This window comes from Orbicella faveolata, unplaced genomic scaffold (genome assembly GCF_042242905.1).
Source record: "Orbicella faveolata isolate gen_17 unplaced genomic scaffold, um_ofav_v1 contig_47, whole genome shotgun sequence".
In the NCBI taxonomy this organism is placed as follows: domain Eukaryota; kingdom Metazoa; phylum Cnidaria; class Anthozoa; order Scleractinia; family Merulinidae; genus Orbicella; species Orbicella faveolata.
In genome coordinates this window covers 2,212,501-2,229,898 of record NW_028301577.1, presented here as the reverse complement: position 1 = coordinate 2,229,898, position 17,398 = coordinate 2,212,501, and the positions used below count along the sequence as shown (strand labels likewise).

The 17,398-nt window shown below is 37.9% G+C and overlaps 1 protein-coding gene across 1 annotated transcript; it reads right to left on the bottom strand.

Moving 5' to 3' along the window:
* Window positions 1-645: 645 nt before the first annotated feature.
* Window positions 646-11,025, bottom strand: LOC149096760 (uncharacterized). The gene is made up of 8 exons (XM_089278878.1): window positions 10,596-11,025; window positions 10,417-10,497; window positions 8,706-8,746; window positions 3,339-3,485; window positions 2,771-2,898; window positions 1,657-1,801; window positions 1,291-1,372; window positions 646-967 (listed from the first exon to the last, which is right to left on the bottom strand). The coding sequence occupies exons 3-8, from the start codon at window positions 8,715-8,717 to the stop codon at window positions 795-797; spliced, it is 687 nt and encodes a 228-aa protein (XP_089135004.1). The 5' UTR covers window positions 8,718-8,746; window positions 10,417-10,497; window positions 10,596-11,025; the 3' UTR covers window positions 646-794.
* Between the last annotated feature and the right edge of the window lie 6,373 nt (window positions 11,026-17,398).

Sequence of the window (17,398 nt, the reverse complement as noted above, 5' to 3'; positions counted from 1 at the left end):
TGCACCACCATGGACATTCCTTTCTTCTTCATCTTCTACTCCTAACGTCTCTTCTTTGTTTCCACCAGTTTGCTCTTTCTCAGTGTCAATTGTTACACCTTTAGTATCTTCACTGACTGCTCCACCACAAGCATTCCTTTCATTTGCATCTTCTACTCCTAACTTCTCTTCTTTGTTTCCACCAGTTTGCTCTTTCTCAGTGTCAATTGTTACACCTTTAGTATCTTCACTGACTGCTCCACCATGGGCATTCCTTTCATTTGCATCTTCTCTTCTTATCTTGTCTTTTTTGTTTTCACCAGTTTGCTCAATCTCAGTGTCAGTCATTACACCTTCAATATCTTCACTGCCTGCTCCACTGTTGACATTCCTTTCATTTTCATCTTCTCTTCCTATCTTGTTTTCTTTGTTTCCACCAGTTTGGTCTATCTCAGAGTCAGTCACTACACCTTCAATATCTTCACTGACTGCTTCACTGTTGACATTCCTTTCATTTTCATCTTCTCTTCCTATCTTGTCTTCTTTATTTCCACCAGTTTTCTCTACCTCAGTGTCAATTGTTACACCTTCAATATCTTCACTGACCACTCCACTGTTGACATTCCTTTCATTTTCACCTTCTCTGCTATCATTTTTAATTTCACATTTCATTTCTGTTGAATTGCGGTCTCTTGCTGATTGTGCAGCATTACTACCTGGTCGCACCCCTCTTTTCTGCAGCCCTCTTATTTGTTTCTTCGATTTAAGATTAACTGTCATGAACTCTGAGATCTTTCCAAAGATATTGCGGCCTATTATCTCAAAAAAATTCTTTTATTGGATGCAGTGTCTGAAACCTTGAAGTAGTCGATGGCTTCTCTGAAAAGGTTGTCTTTAGAAATGTACCAGGATTTGTCTGTCTCCTCATAACTGCTGCACAACCACTCGGTTAGGGCTTCTAGAGAAAATTGGTTTTCTGTTTCTTTACCTAGAAAAAAAAATTGATCAGTTTTTTTAAGGTATCAGTTTATTCAAACCAAATTTGAGTTGTGAGTTTCTTATTCAACTTAACCAACAATAATCAATACCAACAGTAGTAGTTTATTGTGCAGTGAGTACAACATGTGTGGAAGTCAGCATTGGTTCTGCTAAGAGCATGATGAGGTTAAGTGACAAAATGAGCAAATGAATTTACCCCAGTATAATGAAAAAAATTAATTTTGCAACCAAATATTACTTTAACTTGTCCTTCAAAAAAATAACATTTTCTTAGGTGCTAGTAGTTTATTTTGGTACACATTTGAATATTACCTCCTCCAAAGACAGGACCCTTTACCAGTGCTAAGGACATGACATCACATTTGAAGTCTGCTAGGTTATGAGCAGATGTAATCTGTAAGGAAATTGAAGTAGAATGAATTCAAAGGGCAGTTTTTTCCCTTACTTAAAATAGATCACTATTGTGTGATAAAACAATTATGGTCTTTAGATTTGCTCTACAACATGATTTTGAAATTGTTGTCACAGATATTAGAAGAGAATTACACTGCTTATTTTGTCCTGAGTGAATGCTCAGTTACTATGTCCCATCCTTGGGGAATTTCTCAAGTCATCACTCAGAGGTCTATGGCCAGTCATGGCTGGGTACCCACAGTGGCTATTTGGTTATTGACCTACCAGTGTGTCCTGATAAAACAGTCTCTGGTTCCGGGGTGGAATCTCTGTTAGGGTATACAGTTTTAATTGAAGTTGCTCAACACTTGTGTGGCTTGGTAGACACATTTTTATTGTATACTGGGTATGAAACACTATAAATGTCATCCTATTAATAAACAAAAACAAACTGTATGTAAGCTAAGGAACCCATTTAGCAGTACCCTGTTATAATAGTACAGTGGATACCTCTTTGCTGGTTTATCACAATATGGGAACTAATTTGTTGTTCAAACAGCCTGTTGTCCTGCTGAAAAACTTTACAGGATCTTTTAGGATCTTACAACTATTATAACTTTTTAACACTTGCTTAAGATCCTTAAAGATAATGTTCTTGACCAGATCTTTGAGGATCTTGGTTAAGATGCTCGAGGATCCTTGAAAGATTCTCACTTGTGTGGCCCTGTGAACCTGCATGCTTGCCCACCGCATTGCGAATCTGGCACAATTTGTTTTTTTCCTCAATCACTACATGAACACATATAAAATAACCTCAGACTCAAGATACATCTGAGAAATGTACACTGTAGTTCCAGGGAATAATTATACTGAATAAACCAATGCTAGCTAAGCATTCCATTGAATGTACAACAATTTTTTTTGACATTATCCAGGGTTTTATCCTGGTCAATGTATCCCTGCCTTCATGCGATTTATTTAATCATTTATATGAAATGACTGAAAAGAAAAAGTAGATGGGAAGGTGAAATATGTTACCAGCTGGTTGCAGGTTAAAGCCGTTATGAGCCCAGAAAAAAATAATATATAGAAAAAATGTACACTTAATTGGCCACTCCCCATTGGGGCTTTTCAGGACCAATATGTAAACAATCAATGATAAATAAATATTGAAATAAACATAACTAGGTTGAGAATCCCAGCTGGCGGGAGTCATACCAGTTGGCTATAATTTACAAGTGTAGCCAAGAATTGAACTTGGAGCCACCGAGAACAACATCAGCTAGTGGTCAGAGCAGGATTTGAACCCGGGACCTACGGATTTCAATTCCAGTGCTCTAACCACGCAGCCAGACTGCCTCCACAAACATGAAAAAGACTGTTTGACTTGTACACTTACTTATCGACAGGATGAGAATCATCTTCAGAAAATGAATCTAATACAGGAGAATCAAAGTCTAGTGTGCTCCCATATGTGTCAGATGGAGGTAATCTCTTGCATTTCTTTCTGCTTACATGGGCTTTAGCCTATGACCAGATACAAATTAAATTAATTATGCTTTACATCACATGTCAAGCATGGTAACTTATGCACAACATTTTTTTTCAGAGAAGAATTGGAAAATGTGACTGCAAAAGGAAACAATGTGACCAAGATTATTCGGACTTAAAATATCAAATCTGCAGAATACTATCAATAAATTACGGCCTTCCTCGAGTTTTTTCATAACTATCAAAAGTTTACCCTTAATTTTCCACCAATGTCTTCAAAACATAAGGTGTTTCCTTGGTTGCTAAAATAATTAAGTGTTGGTTAATTCACTCTGAAGCACGTAAAAAAAACCCTCCTCTTGAATAAGTAACAGTGGTACGGAATGTCATTTTCTAAATAAACCCCTGGAGAAGAAGGTATTTGAGCATTTACAAAAACAATGCCTTCATGATAGTTTGCTGACATGATAATTTACCTTTCCATTTTTATGGTTTGAGGGTATACAACTTGCTGGGGACTTGTTTCTTTTCCTCAACTTTTTTGAAGATTTGGGTAGGAATATATAGCTTGGCTCTGGTTTACGGAAAAATTTTCTGTATGCCACCAAATCAGTAGGATATTGCTGTAAACAGACAAAGAAAATTAAGCAAATGACCACTAAAAGATTCAGATACAAATATAGTAGATAGCTTATACTTATGGTGTAGAAATTGAAGTTAGTCAGTGTGCAAGAGACAACATTTGGTTAATTTGTTACAAGTTCCTTTTAAGCATAGAATTACTTTGTCTATATTTTTCTCAGTAAGGGTTTTATCCTTAAACTTTATGACCTAATTATATATTGTGTCATTGGCTATTCACAGAAAACAACTGTGAAGAAATAACTAACAAGTAAATGAAATAATCAGATGGGCAGAAAATCACTCTTTTCTTGCCCACCCCATGAGACTTCAACTAAGGGTGGCATCAGAAATATAAAAGCTACATTTCTTGCATCAGAACAATATGGCCATGCCACAAATTAATTAAAATTTTAAAAGTATCAAGATAATTGTTATAAAGGTGTTTTTGTTTAGACTGTCTTGTTTTTGTGGCATAAAACTGACTTCAGTCAACAATTCAGTTGGTAGAGCAAGTGGAAGAATTACAGTGGTCATGGGTTGCCTTGGAATTCAATTCAATCCTGAAATTTTTTTAAGCTGCTTTGTTTCTGCAGCTTACAAAGTAGCATACATAAATAAATTGAGATGATATTTCATGAAATGATGTTTCATCACTTTTACCCGAAAGTGTGCTCTCCTGACTCTTTACAAGAAAGATTTAAATCATCTGCATTGATGTTGTAGTTTTAAACCAAAAGACTCACTTTATGAGCTACATGTATTATAATTGGAGGGCTAGATTTTGAGTAAAAAATGGTGAAGTTCTTTCAATGAAAGCCTACACATACAGCAATGTATATATTAATGGCAGATATATGTGAAACTGGCTTGACTTTTTTTTCCTTTATACTATATATGACTTCATTGCAAGGTTTTGTTACACCAGGTATTATTAGACCTCATTAACCAAGACCTGGGTCCTTGGCGATCAGATAATTAAGTGCGACAACGAAAAGTTACTTGCCCAGGAGGAAAATCTACTAGTCCCGGACAAAAGGACGGCACTTTTTTCAAGCCCTGTGATAAATAGTGTGTGTTTTTGGGACCATTCATACACTAAATGATATCAATAATTTCTGGGACAAGTTTAGTGTTAATTATTGATTGATCATTAATTGACTAGCCTAAATCAGTGCAGCATGTCCAGTTCCTATTTTTTCCCCTTATTTTTTGAGCAGTTTCCTATTTCTTCTATTTTGTTGAAGTGAAACCTCCTATTTTTCCTTTTTTTGGCCAAGCATGTGTTACAAAATTAAAAATAGATTTAAGCCTTACTGGGTGTTTCAGATGTACATGTCGACTTATAATTAAACAATCGGTGTCATGGTTTATCGTGGTCTGCGCTCTTATCAACAATGATAACGTCATCACAGTGATCAAAATGTTGTGGACTCAAGAGGTGCAGCCAAGTGAGTCCACAACAAATCAATGTCAAAAAAAATGTTTTTTTTCAGAGTGCAAGCTGAAGAAGGCATTGCGTGACAACAGCAAATTACCTAATCAGATTGTGAGATTAATAGCAGTCGTGGTAAAATGATACATGTCCTCCTTGTATGTACATTTTGTAATTAGGTTGGGTAATTCAGTATCAACTGCAATAGAGTTTCAATTAATTATATGTCATGGTATTAGATATATTTTTAGTACTAAGGCCGGTATAATATGCAGTCCTTTACACCTACATGTACACATATGAACAGCTATGTGACTTTATAGAGACATACCTTTTTATGGCAACCAGATGGACAACATAACAATTTGCAATAAGCACAAAACAACACATTGCAGCACAAACTGTTTTCTGGGAAGCAACATTTCAAACTCAAAGTAACAGTAATTTACTACTTCATTTCATAGAGGCCAGAAACTTTCTGGGAACTGACTGGTCTGCTAGTTTTGTCCCTTATCAAGAACAGTCACTCATGGGAAGGTACTGATCACTTGGTAGTGGCAACTTCTAATCATTTGTGCCGATTATAAGGCTGCTTCTGACATTTTGTCGAGTTCAACATGTGAACTTCAAAGTAACAGTATACATTTTTATCATGGAAAGTGATACGGGAACTTACTGGTCACTTGGTGGTAGAAATTTCTCATAATCATTTGCTGCCAATCAAAAAACTGCTTGAGACATTTTGTCTTCACCAAGTCAACTTTAAAGTAACGGTATACGTCTTTACCATGGAAAGTGATACGGGAACTTACTGGTCACTTGGTGGTAGTAATTTCTCATAATCATTTGGTGCCAATCAAAAAACTGCTTGAGACATTTTGTCTTCACCAAGTGAACTTTAAAGTAACAGTATACATCTTTACCATGGAAAGTGATACGGGAACTTACTGGTCACTTGGTGGTAGTAATTTCTCATAATCATTTGGTGCCAATCAAAAAACTGCTTGAGACATTTTGTCTTCACCAAGTCAACTTTAAAGTAACGGTATACATCTTTACCATGGAAAGTGATACGGGAACTTACTGGTCACTTGGTGGTAGTAATTTCTCATAATCATTTGCTGCCAATCAAAAAACTGCTTGAGACATTTTGTCTTCACCAAGTGAACTTTAAAGTAACAGTATACATCTTTACCATGGAAAGTGATACGGGAACTTACTGGTCACTTGGTGGTAGTAATTTCTCATAATCATTTGCTGCCAATCAAAAAACTGCTTGAGACATTTTGTCTTCACCAAGTCAACTTTAAAGTAGCGGTATACATCTTTACCATGGAAAGTGATACGGGAACTTACTGGTCACTTGGTGGTAGTAATTTCTCATAATCATTTGGTGCCAATCAAAAAACTGCTTGAGACATTTTGTCTTCACCAAGTCAACTTTAAAGTAACGGTATACATCTTTACCATGGAAAGTGATACGGGAACTTACTGGTCACTTGGTGGTAGTAATTTCTCATAATCATTTGGTGCCAATCAAAAAACTGCTTGAGACATTTTGTCTTCACCAAGTCAACTTTAAAGTAACGGTATACATCTTTACCATGGAAAGTGATACGGGAACTTACTGGTCACTTGGTGGTAGTAATTTCTCATAATCATTTGGTGCCAATCAAAAAACTGCTTGAGACATTTTGTCTTCACCAAGTCAACTTTAAAGTAACGGTATACATCTTTACCATGGAAAGTGATACGGGAACTTACTGGTCACTTGGTGGTAGTAATTTCTCATAATCATTTGGTGCCAATCAAAAAACTGCTTGAGACATTTTGTCTTCACCAAGTCAACTTTAAAGTAACAGTATACATCTTTACCATGGAAAGTGATACGGGAACTTACTGGTCACTTGGTGGTAGAAATTTCTCATAATCATTTGGTGCCAATCAAAAAACTGCTTGAGACATTTTGTCTTCACCAAGTGAACTTTAAAGTAACGGTATACATCTTTACCATGGAAAGTGATACGGGAACTTACTGGTCACTTGGTGGTAGAAATTTCTCATAATCATTTGGTGCCAATCAAAAAACTGCTTGAGACATTTTGTCTTCACCAAGTCAACTTTAAAGTAACGGTATACATCTTTATCATGAAAAGTGATACGGGAACTTACCGGTCACTTGGTGGTAGTAATTTCTCATAATCATTTGGTGCCAATCAAAAAACTGCTTGAGACATTTTGTCTTCACCAAGTGAACTTTAAAGTAACAGTATACATCTTTACCATGGAAAGTGATACGGGAACTTACTGGTCACTTGGTGGCAGTAATTTCTCATAATCATTTGCTGCCAATCAAAAAACTGCTTGAGACATTTTGTCTTCACCAAGTCAACTTTAAAGTAATGGTATACATCTTTACCATGGAAAGTGATACGGGAACTTACTGGTCACTTGGTGGTAGTAATTTCTCATAATCATTTGCTGCCAATCAAAAAACTGCTTGAGACATTTTGTCTTCACCAAGTCAACTTTAAAGTAACGGTATACATCTTTACCATGGAAAGTGATACGGGAACTTACTGGTCACTTGGTGGTAGTAATTTCTCATAATCATTTGGTGCCAATCAAAAAACTGCTTGAGACATTTTGTCTTCACCAAGTCAACTTTAAAGTAACGGTATACATCTTTACCATGGAAAGTGATACGGGAACTTACTGGTCACTTGGTGGTAGAAATTTCTCATAATCATTTGGTGCCAATCAAAAAACTGCTTGAGACATTTTGTCTTCACCAAGTGAACTTTAAAGTAACGGTATACATCTTTACCATGGAAAGTGATACGGGAACTTACTGGTCACTTGGTGGTAGTAATTTCTCATAATCATTTGGTGCCAATCAAAAAACTGCTTGAGACATTTTGTCTTCACCAAGTGAACTTTAAAGTAACGGTATACATCTATCATGGAAAGTGATACGGGAACTTACTGGTCACTTGGTGGTAGTAATTTCTAATCGTTTTTGCCAATGAAAAAGCTACTTATGATATTTCGTCTTCACCAAGTGAACTTCAAAGTAACGGTATACATCTTGATCATGAATAGTGATACGGGAACTTGCTGGTCACTTGGTGGTAGTAATTTCTCATAATCATAGGGTGCCAATCAAAAAACCACTTGAGACATTTTGTCTTCACCAAGTGAACTTTAAAGTAACGGTATACATCTTTATCATGAAAAGTGATATGGGAACTTACTGGTCATTTGGTGGTAGTAATTTCTCATAATCATTCGGTGCCAATGAAAAAGCTACTTGTGATATTTTGTCTTTAATTTCATAAGTCAGTTTCGTTAATCAAAAAGCTACTTGAGACATTTTGTCTTCACCAAGTGAACTTCAAAGTAACGGTATACATCTTTATCATGAAAAGTGATACGGGAACTTACTGGTCACTTGGTGGTAGGAATTTCAGATCATTGGTACCAATCAAAGAGCTGCTTGAGACATTTTGTTTTCACCATGAGAGATTACAAGCGGTAATGGTATACATCGTAATCATGACAAGTGATACGGGAACTTACTGGTCACTTGGTGGTAGTAAGCTTTTGTAATAATTTTTGCTTATTAAAAAGGTGCTTTTGTGTTCATCATGTGAATCTCTCTTATTTTAAGTTACGGTTATCATCTTTGTCATGAATACTTGACATGAAAAGTGACATTATCCAGGAAATGCACTGACCAAAAGATCACAACAGTAGTCTTATCTCAAATTTTTATTGTGCTACTCACCTTGGAAAACATGATTCAGAACCATCCCCTAGGATTTGGGCCTGTGATTGAGGCAAAATATAATATGAGGTATTATTATTATTATTATCATTATTATTATTATTATTATTATTATTATTATTATTATTATTTCTGAATTTTTACCCTATACATGTAAGATGCAAGTTCCTTTTTATTATCATTATCAGTATCATTATCATTACCATTACCATTACCATTATCATTATCATTATCATTATCATTATCATTATTATTATTATTAATATTATTATTATGTCAGCATTAGTCAAGGTACAGAGAAAATTTAATACTCGGACTTTCGTAGGAAAACCGCAGCCATAGCCTTTTTGTCTTGTACGATGATTCTGTTTTAGTTTAGTGCGTGAACTTGCAGTTTAATGGTCACCCTCTTCTAAGCGGTCATTTCTTCTGAGAGGCCAGTTCCAGGTCCTAAAATGTTCACGTTATCAGTTTATGGTCAATGTGACCAGTAATATCTGTCATTGATAATTTCACTTTTCAAGAGCGGACGGTGAATTTACAGAAGTTGTCCACGTTCTTGCGTGATTGACATCTTGTGGTCATCAAATAATTTTGGATTTTAAAATGGCGGAGACGTTGACCAAATTGAAAATTGGTTGCAATAAGACTTTTCATAATTTTCAGCAAAGCCGAACGAATTTATTCAGCCTAGTTCGGATGGGTCCTATTGAAGTAAATGTTCCTGACTACTGAGTACGAAAATTCGAATTGGGGTTTTGTTCACTTTCCGTGCCATCGTCGAAACTGGGTCTCCATTTCCGGTAACGACTCAGGGATGCAAAATACATTGTCTACCAAAACCAAATGTGCGAAAAAACGCGCATTAACAAACGGAAACCCGTGAGAAAAAATAATGACGATTTTTGAGTTTAACATGATTACCTTCAGCTCTTTTCTGGCATGTGACAAGGCATGCCCTGATGTATTTTCCCTTCTAAATCGCAAAGTACAGTTATTAGATCCGTAAAAACCATAACTTCCACAAAGGCACAAATAAGCCCGAATAAAGATATAACACATATGAGAAGAATCCTGCCTGGCCGTTGTTAGATCAGAATTGTTTCTTGAATTGGCACCGTGCCTTTAGATCAGTCGAAGTAGAGTGGGACAGTAGAGTGGGACAGTAGAGTGTTGGTTAACACCTATTCCCGGGCAACGTTTCGGCTATACCAAAAGGCAATAACAGGGAATCAGCTTTCGGTTCTATAAAGAACACAATCGGACAGTAAAGAAACTGATGGAACAATACTTTCTTACGCCGGGGAAAAAATAATCAACAATCATTACACTATCTCGTTTTGTCAGAAAAGGCAGATGTGTTTCCATAGTCTGCATAGTTCATGTTCGCATTGAAAGTACCAGTACCAGGATTTGATTTTACTCAGTGGTCGTGACAGAAATTGCACTTGGAAGTAAGATCACAGTAGATAAAGAGACAACTTCGAAAGCCCTTCCAAGTTCGAAAACATTTTAGACCCTTTTGTGGTCTTGCCTTTGACCAGCTCAATGAAGCTGTACTTTCGGCAGTTCGGGTGCGTTTGAAATACAATAATTGCGAATACGGTTTGAAAAACAGTGCCGGCTTTTCCCGCGGACTTTGCTTAACGTTGGCAATATTAAATATAATAATTTATAGGCTCATTTATTTACAACTCGAAGTAGTTCTTACCTCAACCTCAGGCAGCAAACGCTCCAACAACGGGTCGGCAAATCCTGACCGCGCTTCCCACCGTTGGACACAAAGTATACACTAAACATAGGGGAACGATCAGAACGATGTTAATTACAAAATATTTTGACGCTGCAGCCTCGAGCAAAAATTGCAAAATGTGAACAGACTCTACGTACCGAGAAACGTAATTTCCAGATGACCAGATGTATCTAGGCAGAATATGACAGCTATGATAATTTTCCGCGACCAGATCAACGGATACAACTCAACGTGGGAAAGGGAGCGTCAAAGGATAAGAACAACGATCTAATTTCACTAAAAATGACAGCAGAACAGACCACTATTGTTTGCAGGTAAGTAAAATTTTAATAAACAACTAATTCTCATTTTTCAAACAAAAAAAGGTTCTCTACGCAGTCAGAGGATCAAGTTGCACACCTCAGTTCACAGTAATCGCGTTTCCAGCCAGAATTAATTTACAACATTTACAAGATGGATATTTAAGCTTTACTTGATTTTTTACTGGTAAACATTGTGTGTGTGCGAGCGCCGCTCAAGATAACAGAAAGATAACAGAGGTAAAAGTTCGATTTTACCATGTGATCAGGCATGGCTTAAGTCGGTAATCGAGGTCGAGATGACAGATACATCCGCTTGCGGTCGCATATTATTTCACATCCCGTGGTGTCCAGATTGCGTCGGTCTCATTCTATCACGTTTTCCGGCAACATTTGTTTTCAATTTACGTACGAGTCATGGCAAAACACAAAGACATTGGTTAATCCTTGTTTGCCAAATCCGGACCAATCACTCGGACAATATTCAAACGTGCATCTAGATACTTTGAAGTTATCTTTCCACCATTCTACGAAATTTCCGTGTAAGGCCCTCTACACGACACCGGGTGGTTTTTCCTCCGGTTGAATCGCCGCGGCGGGCAACCCTTTTACAGTCAAATTTTTATAAGCGTTTACATGAAAGCAGTAGTCAAGCCGGGTCAGCCCCCCTTGCCGGGTAACCCTTGTCGAGACTCGGGTTGACCCGGCGAGAAGGGTTGAAATTTCGTCAATTCTTAGATGTAAACAGTGGCCTAAAAGCTCATGGTTGGAACTTTCAGTCAAATAACCATTTGTTTCACTTTTCTTTGGGTTCCATCAGGACCTACCACCATCCGTTATACCTGTTATACTTTCAATTTTTTTGTTGTTTGTTTGTTTGTCATCTTTCTAGCCCATGTTTTCAGTTTTTGATCTGTATAAAGGCTGGCCCGGGTCAGGCTCGACGTTCCCTGGGTACCAGAGGTTTTTACTCGCGCGAGGCAAACGAAAATACTTCGCTTCGCTTCGGCTGCCGGAGGCCGTAGCCACGATCGGCGAAGTCGCGAGAAAAAGCCCGGAAAACCTCTGATACAGAACGGTTTCATTCACTGTTCTCGTTGAACTTTGATCAATTTTATTAGGTTACATTTAAACCAATCACAGCGAGCATCGCCCACTGTGATCACATGGACCGGCACGTGAAGACATGACACTGATGATACATTCGCGTGACATGACAGATCTGCTTTGGTTCGAATTCATGGTTTCTGCGGGACTAAAACCTACGTTATACTCCCGTGAAAAAGGTTCCTAATTCGAAGTCTTCGCTGTCGTGCCGTTTATTTGACACTACTGTTGTGTGTAATGGTGGATATTACAGCCTTGTATCTGGAAATGCTCAACAACTGAATCTCTCTTTTAGCGCTTTTCACTGTCGAGAATAGGCTCGATTTCCGCCGCTTTCTCGCGTCCGGTCTACGTTCCTCCCCGAGAAGAGACGGCTGGACGCGTGAGCGGCAAAGCATGTCTGTGACGTCTCAAAATAATGTAATTCTTGCGACGCTTCAGGTGGCCGGAAATGTCATCTGATGACAATCATAGGCAGGCACACATGACGTCTACGGCTCGTAAAATTTGTGGCGTTTTTTTCACATTATTGTTGCGGAAGGGCTTTACATGCTGTGTTCTATAGAAGGGTTTTTTTTTTCTTCTTCTTTTTTTTTTTTAAAGTAGAGCAGAACGGTTTGACTATACTGTAGCAACTGTCATGTCAAAGGTCACACATATGTTGGTGTAAATGGTGTTGACACCATGTTTATGTTTTACTTGTTCGGTTTGCTTTGGCTCATTTAAAAATTTAATTTTGTCTGGCTTCGCCAGAGACTGGTGTTGCTTCTCTTCAAGAAGACTAAGGTACACATCAATTTGACTGGGTGTTTTGTTTCTTGAAATCGATGTTTGCGTTTATTCCTCCCTTTGTTTACTTTGTTCGTTATCTCATATTCTGGTACCACATGATTCAAATATAGATTCTAACGTATAAGTCTGTTGACTATTTTTCGTGTTCTATATGCTACTATGGTTTAGATCAGGTAAGATTTCATCAGTTGACGGTATTTGGTTAAATATCCCCCTAATGCGATCGCACTTCATATCGAACAACTCCTTTGCTACTGCGAGAAAGCTAATTTATGCAGCCTGCTCGATTCAGGCAGGCAGATTTCTTATTGGTTGAAATTAACAATGCCAAGTCCACGAGTCCAGCCGTGAGTTCGGGGGAGGAGCGCGGGCTCTTTTCCCGAACAGCGGCTGGTAATCGAGCCTATGTCGAGAACGACAATCTGTCCGTCCGTAAGGCCGCGTATTCTTTGTAAGACGTCACTGAGACGTGCAGGTTACAATACAGACATAACTAGAGACATGACCAACACCAGAAACCGTGTAAGAAAAACTTCTAGCGCCCAGGGTAAATACGAATCATACCAGACGCTATTGCAGACTTGGTGTAAAGTGTTTATTTTCAGCGCTCTCTACGGTGATTCAACCCGGGCTAACAAAGAAGCCGTGCAAGACCGAACAATCAGATAAACGAAAGTTTAAACGAAATTTTCAAGCAGACCTCCTCTCAGTTTCCTGGAAAACCCAGTACACTCAGACACTGTCCAGCTGCCTGAGCTGTGGCAGTGATAGAAAACACCAGAAACACATCGGAACAACGACTGACTCAAAGGAAACTCAATTTGGCCCGACATCAAATCCCGGGGGGGTACTCCAAGAAAAATTGGGTGGGGATGTGCGGTTTGCTTCCCAAAACCCTTACCGTAAACTTTCGAAAGTAACGAGCCCCCGAAAGTAGCGATCCCCCAAAAGTAACGTCAAAATTTGTGACCGTTATTAAATCCCGAAAGTAGCGAACCCACCCCCCCTCCCTTTCCGGTTTTTTATTCCGTAAAAAAGAGCTCATGCGTACCAACTTTAAATAATGTTTCTTGCTTCCCGAAAGTAACGAGGGTCGTTACTTTCGGAAGTTTACGCTACCCTATTTATGACCAAAATCGGCGATTTTCCATCGCCTATTTATGACCAGAAAAACTAGTTTGTACAAAAAACATACCCAGTTGAAGACTAGAGTGCAAAAACCATACTGTATTTATGACCAAAATGGCCACAATCGATGCCCTATTTATGACCAAAATGGCTGAAAACCCAACCCTTTGGGGCCGCACTTACCTGTATAGACTATGTTAGGGAGTTCCCCCGATCATTGAATCAGCCTACTCACGAAAGATTTTTCAGTATGCGTCAAATGAACGAGGGGGGATTAGCGAAGTTTTCAGTTCATTCAAGTGAACAGCTAATAGTTAGAGAGGAATTGTGTCGAGTGACAACGTTAGCTGGAGACACATGCTTGAAAATTCTGGGCATTATGCTTTTGACATGTTTTGAGCGTCACCCACAAAACAACAGCATTATGCCTAAAAATTATGCTCGAGAGGTAGCATTATGCTCAACTGATCTTGGTTATATATGATGACATTTTCCATCCCTGCAGACAAAACACACCTCCATAAGTCAGAAACACAACATTTTATTGCATCAGTTACGACTTTACAAGCAATAAACAACAAGTAATCTGAAGTAATGCCCAAAAGCGCTCGATCAAAATGTCAAATGTCTTATTTCTATGGAACCCTCCATCGATAAGGATACTTCGATCAGTTTATGGCTTTGAAAAAAGCAACCAAGCTTTTGAATATGCTAAATCCTTACTAAAAGCACTTGAAAGTGAACATTTCTCATTACAGTTATTGAATTTTTTTCCTTATTATTATTATTATTATTATTATTATTATTATTATTATTAGTATTATTATTATTATTATTCTCTTTATGCTGAACAGATGCCCATTATGCTGGCATTATGCTCGATGCTTCGACTACAGCATTGTGCCCATAATGTATCCATAGACCCTAGACAACGTAACTTGACATTTCAAATGTCACTGAAATGTCTAAGGGCTTGTCAAAGGAGTTTTCAAAGGGCTTCAGTGTATGAAATCAAAGGTCAAACAAGAAAGGGTGAGTCTTGCGTCACTTTTTTGGGTTAAAATAAAAAACATGTCTTTCTTTTTCTAATTAGCGGTCAAATTTAGGGCCACGACCGCGTACTCGATCCTGTCGTATAATTTACACCCCCTAACGTTTTCGGATGAATAGGTTTAACGCCTATAATATTCGGATAAACATTTATATTGCCTAGTATTTTCGCGAAATTTCGATAGGCACACGTATAACGAAAAACTTCCCCTAAAATTTTCTAGCGAAAATATGGTCTCTCAATGTCCTCGAACTTTCGACAAGATCCATCAGGATAGCTAAAACTTTCGGATGACTCAAAAAAGGACCCTAGAATTTTCGAAACGACGAAAGTTCTCCTTAAAAATCCGAACAGATAAATATTTTTTAGGGCATCTCCAAATTAACTAAAAAGCCTTCTAGAACATAGAGAAATCCATTTACGACACTTCTGACGTCTTTGGAAAGATTCGGTCGTTGGGTGTCCCTGGCGGAGAACACACGGACCAGCTAACGCGCTTGTAAAGCCAATCTATAAGCCGAGTCACGTTGCACGAGCTGCAGTGCATCATAACGCTCTGTCAAAGGGAAACTCGGTGAATTTTCCAGTGACTGAGCTTCGTATGAATCATTATTGGGGAGCGAGGCTGCAGAACTGGGGAGATGACACACCAGAAATCCTTGGTAAAACACAACCAGATACTTCAATGGAGACTATTGTGAAAAACCTGAAGGACTGCATCACTCATTGTCTCCCGTCCGTGGATTTAGTTTATCGCAAAGAGTGGAGCTAATTAGAAACAGAATACATAATATTGCAACTCAATATTACAATCTAACTGGTTGCGCTGCATTATATAGTAGTATTCACTGTTACGCTGATGATTCACAAGTTTACATTTCATTTAGTTCTAACGACAGAGCTGAGCAACTTGCTGTGGTGAGGAATATAGAAGACTGCACCAGAGACATCCGGTTTTGGATGTTGAATAATGATCTTAAATTAAACGACGACAAGACTGAATTCCTCATTATAGGTACGTCATAACAGCTGGAAAAGCTAGACAATATCAGTATTCGTGTGGGTGACTCAGATATTCATCCCGTGCCAATCGCGAGAAATCTTGGTTCTTGGTTTGATCTAGGCTGTCCATGCCAACACATATCACAGAAATCTGTGCCTCTTCATTTTACTATACCTATAATATTCGTCGGATCAGAAAGTATCTTTCACAGCAGTCAACTGAAACTCTTGTCCATGCATTCATAACAAGTCGCCTTGACTACTACAATGGTCTTTTATATGGACTACCAGATTTCACTAAAAAAGTTAACGTTAAAAAGCAACGACGTTTCGACCGCTCGACGGTCATTTTCAAGTTGAAAAGTAAAAGTTTTGCATGCGCCCAAATATATACAATCGATTATAAGAATGCTAATGAGACACTGACTAAAACTCTAAAATATATACATAGAAACAATACAAGAAAATTGCGGCATGAGTAATAAAAACGTTAAGGCGATAGAAACGATTTAAAAATAAAATAATTAAAATAATTAAGTAAATAGCTTCGCGCGGATCGAGTCACTCTGTTTGTTCAATTTTGGTTGAAGTTTACGAATAAAAAGCATTTCAAAACTCAAATAGTCGAGTTTACTCTGACATTTTTTCAAAATCCTGAAATTGCTTCCAATGGTCTCTTGGATCCTTTCCGTGCTCATCCTTCACGTGGTTGCCGATTGTTGATCGCTTATGTTCCTCCACACGTTGATGTAGGTGTCGACTCGTGAAGCCGACATAGTCTGCATCGCACAGACCACACTTGTAGTAATAAACAACGTTTTGTTGATTCACAATTGGAGGTTTATGTTCCTTTGGTTTGAATTGTCCTTTGATCTTCAGACTTGTGTAAACAGAGTGACTCGATCCGCGCGAAGCTATTTACTTAATTATTTTAATTATTTTATTTTTAAATCGTTTCTATCGCCTTAACGTTTTTATTACTCATGCCGCAATTTTCTTGTATTGTTTCTATGTAAATATTTTAGAGTTTTAGTCAGTGTCTCATTAGCATTCTTATAATCGATTGTATATATTTGGGCGCATGCAAAACTTTTACTTTTCAACTTGAAAATGACCGTCGAGCGGTCGAAACGTCGTTGCTTTCTAACGCTAACTTTTTTTGCTTTGTTGATTCGACTACCAGATTGCTAGTTAAATAAGCTGCAACGAGTACAGAATGCCTGGGCCAGACTGATTTTTAAAGAACAGAAATTTTGCCATGTAACGCCTCTTATTTATGAATTACACTGGTTACCGATTAGATACAGAATCGAGTTTAAAATACTTTTAATTACTTTTAAGATTCTTAATTTTTTAGCGCCTCCTTATTTATCGTCCGTTATTTCTCGTAGGCTCCCATCCAAATATAATCTAAGGAATTCTAGCGATAAACTTTTACTTCGTTATCCGCGTTTTAAATCAAAGCTACACTAGGTGACCGTTCTTTTACCTGTGCTGCACCGAAACTTTGGAATGCGCTACCATTTGACATAAGAAGCGCCAGCATTGTTAGTAGTTTTAA

What these genes read in the sequence shown, in the direction of transcription:
- LOC149096760 (XM_089278878.1), bottom strand. An exon ending in GATTCTCATCCTGTCGATAA is followed by an intron (nt 1,802 to 2,770) that starts GTAAGTGTACAA and finishes GTTTATTAATAG; the next exon opens with GATGACATTTATAGTGTTTC. An exon ending in TGTTTTATCAGGACACACTG is followed by an intron (nt 1,373 to 1,656) that starts GTAGGTCAATAA and finishes ATTTCCTTACAG; the next exon opens with ATTACATCTGCTCATAACCT.